The sequence below is a fragment of the Solanum dulcamara genome, chromosome 2 (genome assembly GCF_947179165.1).
Source record: "Solanum dulcamara chromosome 2, daSolDulc1.2, whole genome shotgun sequence".
Lineage (NCBI taxonomy): Eukaryota > Viridiplantae > Streptophyta > Magnoliopsida > Solanales > Solanaceae > Solanum > Solanum dulcamara.
In genome coordinates, this window is record NC_077238.1 from 77,547,433 (window position 1) to 77,557,762 (window position 10,330).

The 10,330-nt window shown below is 31.9% G+C and overlaps 1 protein-coding gene across 1 annotated transcript; it reads left to right on the forward strand.

Annotated features, from left to right (window-relative positions):
- On the forward strand, positions 1–2,798 carry LOC129880827 (uncharacterized). Its single transcript, XM_055955044.1, has 2 exons — positions 1–1,327; positions 2,076–2,798. The coding sequence occupies exon 1, from the start codon at positions 214–216 to the stop codon at positions 1,324–1,326; it is 1,113 nt and encodes a 370-aa protein (XP_055811019.1). The 5' UTR covers positions 1–213; the 3' UTR covers position 1,327; positions 2,076–2,798.
- The last annotated feature ends 7,532 nt before the right edge of the window (positions 2,799–10,330 follow it).

Here is a 10,330-nt window from a genome sequence, read left to right on the forward strand (position 1 = left end):
TGAAATAATCGAACCCCAAACAATTATTATATATAAAAAGAATATCAAGAGGAGGATTTTTTCCAAAATTCAATAGATCCATCTCCATCTCAAATCCAACCCACTTGAGAACCCGACCCGAATTTTCGAAACCAAAATGCGTTAACACCTAACATCCAGATCAACTCAGCTCTCCGATCCAAACCTCCGTACTCCTCCTCCGCCGCCGTCTCCATGGACACCGCCGGATTACACGACCCAAATCCACCACAACCCGATACCGTCACCACTTCCATTGACGATCCACTAAACAATCCATACACCTCCTTAAACGCCATCTGCCATGACCTCTCCGATCTCCAAGACCTAGCCACCCGCGGCGCGTGGAAGTCAATCCTTGACAAAGTCGGCCACGCGAGGTCGCTCAACCTCCTCGCTAAACCTCACGAACACCTCACCTACCTCACTTTCAACGTCTTAGCACTCACCAAGCTCCGCCGCCCCGTCGATGCTAATCAAGAGCTCGAAACCCTCCTCGATGGCGAAGATTTCAACACCCCACAATTCCATTACCAAAATTACCCTAATCATTACCCCAATATGAAGGGCAATTTTGTCCCCTTTGCTCTCCGTTGGCTCCATGCTTATCTTCCCTACTCTCTCGGTCAGCGGATGAAATCACTCGACAGGTTATATACACTTTTTGATTTTATTCGATCGAAAAAACTTACAGTTTTGACTAACCCTAGTAAAGATTTGTGGAAAAGAAGGGAGATTTTGGTGTTGAATACGATAATTAGTCATCATTTGAGTCAAAAAGATTTCAAATTGTGTTTATGTTTGTTGAATGAGCTGATTGAAATATGTGGGGATGATGATCCGAACGTGTTGTCGAAATTAGGATATGTGAAAATGCAGTATGGAGATTTGGAGGGTGCGAAAAAGGCGTTTAGCGCGGTGGAGGGAATGATAGGGAGTGAAAGTGAAGTGGGGTTGAAGAATTTGGTGAGTAGGAGTAAGGCATTGATGTATATAGTGGAGAAGGATTATGTATCTGCTGTAAGGGAGTATGAAGAGTGTATCGAGAGGGATGGAATGGATATGGTGGCTATGAATAATAAGGCTTTGTGTTTGATGTATTCGAGGGATTTATCGGATGCTATTAAGGTGTTGGAGAATGCTTTGGAGAGGGTTCCGACTGTTGCATTGAATGAGACTCTTGTGGTGAATTTGTGTAGTATGTATGAATTGGCTTACGTTAATCATGCTGATATTAAGAAGACACTTAACAATTGGATTGCTAGAGTTGCTCCAGATGATTTTGACTCGTCTTGTACTCGGACATGAGGTATTGTTCTTTGTAGATGTAATTGAGAATGAGAATTCAAATAAACATTTTCGTAATCTCATTTCCTCTTTCTAATTGTGTGACTGTTTGTATCTTGGGATGCATTTTTGTTTTTTTGATAATATAGAAAAAACGACCTATTATATCTCGTTATTGACATGATTTGTAATTTATTCCTACTGTTAGTTAAGTAAGAATTAACTGGTTGTATTCCGTCCAAAAATAATGAAATAATGAAGTTATTCTCAAGAATTTCCTCTCTTCCTTTTTGTTGTGTATACATCAAGGCATATTCAGTCACATTTTGTGAGTATGGTATCAGATTTTTATGTCTAGAAAGCTGGTTTCTGCTCATGATGTTCTAGTATTAGCCCGACCATCCCAATTTATCAAGAAGTTGTTAAGATCCATCTCTGAAACTTATAATGCTTCGAAGCAGTATAAATGAGACATCAAACTCTTAATAGTCCTTTGAACCCAAGTGTTATGCTTCTGTAGTTGCTCAATTCGAATATCAGGTTGCTCTGCATAGTTGATCTGTTGGCTTCTGATCATATTCAATATCCCAGAGTTCTAATGAAAAATTTCTGGCTTTAGAAAGAGTCTAAAGTGCTAGTATGCTGTTGCTCTTATTTGGCATTCTCAGTAGGTGAGCCAAAAGTTCGACCTCTGGAGTTGAGATTTTTTTGTTATTGCTTGTTCAGAGTGGAGCAACATTCTAGTACTAATATTTGTTTTACTATTTAAGGTCATGAATGTCAGTTGGAACTGTCAACTAATCTTAGTCTTGTTAAGTGATAAAAGATGGAAACTTGAAGAAGCAAGAGGTTGTACTGATTTGAAGTGGTTTATGACTAACTAATGCCAAGATGCTCTACGAGATTGAGTTAATTAATCGTCTCAGACGAGCTATGACTATCTAAACATGCTTGGCTTGTAGAAGTTCAAGATGGTTCTGCTGAACTTGACTCTAGTTTTCCCTACTTTGTAACACATTGTTTTCTTCATTCCTCTGTTGGTTTCAAAGAAAATTGTGCTGCAACTCGTTTCACTGTCAGAGCAAAACCGAACCTCCTTTATGAGTTATGAACTCTTATTACTCTGTCCTTCTATGACAAGATCTCAATTCGCACAAAGCCTTGTGTGTGCTGGCATGTGACGCCATTCAGTAGGCTTTAACTATATAGACCTGTTGACACACTTGAGACGTGCATATCCTATTCCCTGATTGAACGAAGTGAGCATGTATTGCTACGATTTGGCGATTTTGATTGTGGATGGAGGTTGTGATTCGCTGAGTAGCGTTGAAGCAAAGATTTTGTACATGTTATGTAGAGTATATAGTCTTCTAGGATCATCTGGAAAAGACTTCTTGCAGTTTGGCGATGGGGACAAAATTATGAAATTGCATTTTCTGTAGCTCGTGAGCTTGCTGTTACTGTTCTATTAGTATCATTTAGTAATTACTGATTATTATTTTCCTTTGCTAAAACGAGTATTATATAGTATATGCTAAAATTAACATTTTAGTCTATTTGTTAATTTTGAAAAACTTGTGCTTGATCTGAGCCTATTGTATGGTGCCAATTGTCATTTAGCTAATAAGTCTGTGAAGATTTTTTTTTAGTATGGTACAGAATGTATCATCAAATAGTCATTTTCAGAAGATGATGCATGTAAAATGGGGGGGGCGGGGGTTGACGATGATATTACATATCGTATTGGAACGGGGCGGATGAATTGGACATATTAGGAGAGATATAATTCGAAACAAAGATATTTGGGACATGGTGGGAGTATCCTTCATGGTGGATAAGACGAGGGAGTCAAGGTTGAGATAGTTTGGACATGTGAAGAGGAGATGCACAAATGCCTAATGAGGAGGTATGAGAGGTTGGTTAGAAGAGGGGGTATGAGAAGAAGTAGAGGTAGATTGAAAAAAATATTGAGGAGAGGTGATTAGACAGGATATGACACATATGCAGCTTACTGAGGACATGACCCTATATACGAAGGTATAGAGAGTGATAATAAGAATATATGGTTAGTATGTATTTGAATGTTGTCTAGTTTTCTCTACTACTAGTATCTTATTCTTCGATTTATTACATGTTTTCTTTTCTTCATTTACATCTTGTTTGTTTCTTCTTCTCCTTTTATCTTTAAGTATGATTTCTTCACTATTGTATTTTCTTTTCATACTTGAGTTATATATGTTTCATTTGAGTTTAGGACCTATTGAAAATAATTTATTTACCTTCAGAAGATAGAATATGATTGCGTACACATCAATCTCTCCAAATCCCATACTTGAAATTACTAATTATATGTATGCAAATTTTGCTCAAATGTGCAAACTTCATTTTAAGTCATAAGAGAAGTATACAATGTAAATTCTCTTCAAAATAATTAATTTAAAATGCGGTATTCAACTATTTTTTACCTTTTCTGATAAAATTATTGCTGACTAATTCTTTCTTAAATATACTCACTAATATATTACATTATATACAAAATGAAGAATATTACAACTTGAAGTAATCTAAACTATGATGAGCTTCACCAATTCGTATTTTTTTTATTATTTATTTTTATAGTAAATTTTTAGAAAGTGTCTTATAAATGTATTGTATTTCTTGAAAAACACTGTCATTAAGGAGCTTTCAATGTTTAAATTATTCTTTTGTCTTCTCCATCAGTATACCTACAAATTCTAATTTTATCCAATTAAGTAGCAGTAATAATAAAGTAATCATTTTATTTCAAGTATAAATTTTAAAAATTAGATGAACTCTTTTTATCTTCTCGTTTAACTGGTTGAGTATTAAGCTCAAAGTCTCAATATACTAGGCTCATATCGAAATCGAATCGAACCGAAGTGACATTGCCTTGCAGTGTCATGGACTGGGCTAAAAGAGAATTTGAATGAATATAAAGGAGTCGAAGAGATGCATATTTTATTCGGATATTCTTCTATAATAGTATGGAACTATGGTATCATTGAAGTAGATACATGAATCATCTTTAATCTAAGAAGTCGAGTCGGAGGAAGCGATTCCCTCAATACAGCTTAACTCCGTCAAGCCTGTACGAGTAAGAAGTGTAGAGATTTTAGTTGGTTGTTGACCAACGGAAAGCATGGGATCAAAAAAGGTCTGGATGAAGAGAAAAAACACGAATTGAACTTAAAATATTTTTTTGAGATATCCATTTTTTTTAAAAGATGGATAAAATATCCAGACATACCAACATTTTAATACCACCAATAATAGAAAAAAGAAATTTCAAGAAATTCAAAAAAGTGAAAAATTGGATAGATGTCCAACGGATTAGACCTAATAAGACAAAATAAATTATTTTAGTTTGACCTATCATAACATATTAAATAACGAATGATATAAATTTAGCAATAAAGTATGCGTTGTGAAATCAATGTAACAGTATGATTCTATCATGGGTAGCTCATTTGGTGGAACCTGATCTTAGCTAAAGAAGTCATACATACCAAGTATGACAAAATCTTAAAAATCAATCTTCACAAAAAATGTACTAGCAATACATCAGATTCAAAAATCATTACCTTCACTCTCACAATGTAGCTTGAATGTTTTTTCCTATTTTACAAAACTCAAAAGTCTTTGGAATGAGTTGAATACATTTCTAACACTGATGTGATTTTACCTCTAAAAATAAAAGGAATATTGAAATTCTCTTCCTCCCACAAATCCAAGATGATATTCTTGGTGTTTCTTAAAACTATCTAAAATGTTTTTTTACACTATTTTGTATCTATTAGTTCCTCTCATATTTGCTCTATTGAAGCATATTATTAAAAAATATTATTGGTTCGGATCTATTTATAAAAGTAATGTTAATTATCCCATAAATTGATTAGTTAGCTACTCCTTCTAAAACCCTAGTCCATGGACCTAAAAATACATAATTATGGTGTAGGAAAAAAGATGAAACCATTGGTCATTGATGAGCACATGGCCACATATATTAGTGGTTATGAATTGTTGAGGAAATTGATGGTTGTCTCTTTGGATTTTAGCGATGTTGACCCAATTAAGTCATGGTGAATGTAACTTCCAATATTATTTTTATGACTATATGAATATGCTTGTCAATTTACTATGAATAACACCAAATTTTGGGACATATGCCAATTTTCTTAAATGCTTTGTTCTAAGATTCATATTCATAGTTTGGTATAATGCATTTGTGATGTGTATTGTTTTTTTAAAACGATACATATGATAGGTCAAGTGAATTTCACATCGGAATGAAAAAGAAAAGTTAAGGATTTTATAAGATAAACACAAGTTCACATGATACGCACATTTTTGAGTTAAATCATTATGTAGCCTAAGAAATAAATTTGTGAGGTCTATTGGATTAAAACAGATAATATGTGTCATGATTTTGGATTGTAAAATATATGTTATATCAAAAGTCGAACTCTCCTCAATTAGTTGGTTGAACAAAACTTAGCAAGGACGTTGAGTCCCTAAATGTTGAACTTCATCATTTTTATCTGAAATTCATGCACATGTTGTTGAAATTCAGTTATTTTTATATGAATTTCAATAGAAATGTTTGATCTTTATATATGTGAAACTTCATACATTACATATTTGAAGTTATTGCGAATTAAATAGATTTGTAAAAAAATATGAAAAAATAAATACATATTAAATAGTGATGTCTGATGAAGTAACAATAAAGTTTATACTCAAGAGACGTTTCTTTTTTTAAAAAAATAACACTTTTTTATTGGACCTTAAAATGATTTGAAAATGTAAATACTCGATTTGAGGATTTTTTCAAATTAGAATCTTTTGATGACTCTGTTTTCTAATGAAAAAATATGTAGATAAATAAAGAGAACAGCTATGCAAGATCTTTTTTATTGATATAAAAAAAACATGTGTGGATCAAGGGTACACTAATACTATGCATTTCTGGATTTTAATTAATAGGCATTTGGATATACACTTAAAATTATTTATTTGACTAGAAGCTGATTTAACTTTTGAATATATAATTTGGATTTAAAAAGTGGTAAGGAAAATTTGAAAAATATAAAATTTCATAATTTTTTAAAGCAATATTATTACTCTTTTACTATATTTTTTTATTATTATTACATATTATTTATTTTGCTTCGGTGCAATGGTTTTATGAAAGAATTACATTTTAAATAAATATAGGTTGGTAAAGCATGTAGGAAAGTAGGTTTGGACAATAAAACATTGCAATAGATATGAGTTAGTTTTTTTTTTTTGGCAAAATTTAAAACGGAAGCATATACAATAAAAAGGCCACACACTTACTGATTAAAAATACTAAATTTGATATTGCTCTTCAAATAATGAAACCAAAATCACCTGTTGTGCACATGGGTAACTATAATTAAAGTCATATTAAAGTATAAAATTATGTTTAATCATATTATTATTAACAAAAACACCAATAAAACAGCCTAATTAGAAATCTTCAAAATCAGCTTTACAACACTAAGCCACGCAAGAAGCCTAACCCACATGTCTCTCACTCCAATAAAATAAAAAAGGAAAAAATGCTTAAATATGCCATCAAACTTTGAAAAAAGACTCATTTATATCATCCTTAAAAGTTTGGCTCATTTATGTCATTGTCATTTGAGAAAAGGCTCATCTATGCCATTATTTTTTAACTCCTATTTTACAAAACCACTCAATCAACTTTAACACTTTTCAATTAGAGTTTGGATCAAATGTACTCCTTTTACTCCTTCTTTAAGAACATCAAGAACACATGAAAACACCAAGAACTCTAAATTTCCAACTTCTTCAATTTTCACAAAATCACCTCAAATTTTAATAGTAACATTCCTCCGAGCTAGATATCAAAATTCAATATTTTTTGAGCTCGAATTCAACCTAACTTAACAAGACACACTTAAAATTTCTTCAAAGTTTCAAAACTTCAACATCCTTCAATGATAAAATTTTCTCCACAACTCCACAACACTTGAAAAAGGGGAAATTAGTCTCAAATTTTCAAATTTTTGTTTTGATTCGTGTTTTTGATACTAGACCCTTGCTCCTTAGTATTTTTTGAATCTATCTTCAAAATTTCAAGTGATTTAGAATTGTGAAGAAAATTCTACCATTAAAAGTGGTTAAAGTTTTGAAACGAAGAAATTTTTTAAGTGTGTCTTGTTGAATTAGGTTGAATTCGAGCTTAAAAGTTATTGGATTTTACTATCTAGCTCAGAGGGACACTGCTCTTTAAATTTGAGGTGATTACGTGAAGAATTGAAGAAGTTGAAAATTTGGAGTTCTTGGTGTTCTTCATGTGTTCTTGATAATCTTAAAGAAGAAGGAGCAAAATAATATAATGGATCCAAAACTCCAATTAAAAAGTGTTAAAAGTTGTGTAACGACTCATTAGGTCATTTTGAGTATTAGAGATTTTTAGTTCATAAAAGACTCATCCCGTAAATTTTTAATTGGGTATTTTGGACTTTTCGATAATTACAGTTATTTAGTTAAGGGAAAAACTTAGGTAACTTATTTAATTAGTGGGTTAAAGTGTTAATTTAATTAATACTCTACACCAATTATTAAGGAAAAATGATAGGGTTTATAAATTTTTATACATAATTCGTTTGAGAAAAAAAAAAGAACAACGACGACGAACAGAACGCAGAAGCTGGGAAAAAAATTACGGAGGAAGAAAGAAAAGAAAGGGGAAAAGAAAAATAAAGGAGAAGGAAAAAATAGGAATTTTCATTCCAAAGCGTCAAGGTAATTATTCTCATCCTTTCCATTAAATTTTTATGTGATTATGAACATATTTTTTTAGGGTATATTGGTGGAGAAATAACGCTGAAATAAGAAAATATGACCCTAGGGTTCTTCACATAAAATCTTGATTTGGGGGTCGAATAACGATCCGTTTTAGCTGAATTACCATTGTTTGTCCCAATAATTTTCCTTGTTGAATGTTGTGATTGCTTGTCCCAATAATGAATTACCATTGTTTGTCCCAATAATGAATTACCATTGTTTGTCCCAATAATTTTCCTAGTGCATTTACTCATGAAATGACATTTGATAGATGATGTATAAAGGACCAATAATTTTACCCTATGGTCTATGGATTCTCTCAATTAATGGAGAATTTTTTTTTTCCTCTCAATTAATAACCATAATTGATTGTAACATATCAATTATATGCCAATCTCTCTATGATTGAACTCTTTTCTTCCTGTTGACAATCAAGCTATAATTTTTTACTGTCCCTACCTAGCTGAAAAGAAACAAATGGTACCACAACGGTTCATCCTTGTACATTATTTGGGTTGGAATTATTTATCTCTTTATAGTGTCTTGGTCAATTATATTCTATACTTCTTGAGCAAACTTTTGAAATTGATCTGTAATTAGGCTCAAAGTTTATTGCTTATCATGATATCAGGGTTGGTCAATTCATGGTTTATTCGATGTTTGGATACAACGGTAGAGCTAGTATATGGGTTTTAGACTATAATTATTTTTTCATGTAGGATATTGAATATATTATTTGTACATACTAAATAAATTTTTTATCGAGTTTGAGCAAAATCTATTGTTGGGCTCAATCTTATATTGTTCACACTTCAGATGTCTAGCCCTTAACGTGCACCAACATATCTCCGGAGGAGGGGGGGAGGGAGGGTAATGGAATCCCACATTTGTTGGGGCTTGAATCATTTGTTTTTTATGTGATTCTAGAAAATCATGATCACTTTTTGAACTAATTAACTTTTGAAATTGAGTTAAATCCGTCCATTTGTTGTTATGATTTTAGAGTCAACTCATTCAATGGTTTATCTGATATTGAGATTCCATCTTTTATTGTCTATGCTCTAAATGTTCAGTTCTAAGCTCGAGGGAGAAGGTGATGAGTCCCAAAAATGTTGAATCATTTATCTCTTTACATGGTCTTGAGAAAATTAAGCCTTTCTTATCAATCATTAGTGACACAAAGCCCATTCCCTAAGTTGCATAAGTTGACGCCGTTGATGCATTTATTTGGATCACTAGCCCAAGTGATCACATGAAGAATATTCTAACTTGGTAAAAATGGCATCTAATTTAGTCATAAGTTAAAGTTTTAATTTATATTGATATTGTTAAAAAAAAAAAAAGGGGTAGTTTACTTAAATTTCATAGTGAAAAAATTCAATTATAATTTATTCTGATTTTTTTGGTAATTATCCAAATTCCCTCTTTTTTTCAGATTTCTGATACATACGAATGACGCTGATACATCGCGATTTGATACATAAGTCATTTTCATGATATATCGCTAGTTCATACAAAATAAATATTGTAATATCAATAAAACTTATGAATCAGCTTATAACACCTAATATATCATGAACACAACAAAAATAGCAGTAAAACTTATGTTTTGCTGATACATTTTGTGTTTGGTTTGTATCAATTAGCGATGTATCATGAAAAGGACCTATGTATCAAATCGCGATGTATCAACATCATTCCTATGTATCAGAAGAAGGATTTTTGAATTTTTTACAAATGGTAGAGAATAATTGAAAATATAGAAATATGAGGTGTGTAATTTAATAATTTTTCCAAAAAAAAATAGTACACGGCTTAATGTATATAACTTAAATATGTACAGATCGACCAACATATATATATATATATTGTCCTAACCCCTACTGTGCATATGTATTATTAATTTTGATATACATTTAATTTGTACCAAAATCTTTATTATTTATATGACACATTAAATTCAAAGTTACCCTTAAACATATTAAAGTTCAAGTAAATTTTATTGGATCATTATTCAAGTATATATTCCCTCAACCCCAACTTCCCCTTTCTTTTAGGACAAAATCAACTATCCCCACCACTAATTAACTTTCTCAAATTTCTCAATCTTTCTCCTTCTCCTCTTCCTCTTTTAAAACCATGGGAATAAATACTTTCATTACCCTAA

Bases quoted from the DNA above. Each gene is read 5' to 3' on its own strand.
- LOC129880827 (XM_055955044.1), top strand. From the start codon at position 214: ATGGACACCGCCGGATTACACGACCCAAATCCACCACAACCCGATACC.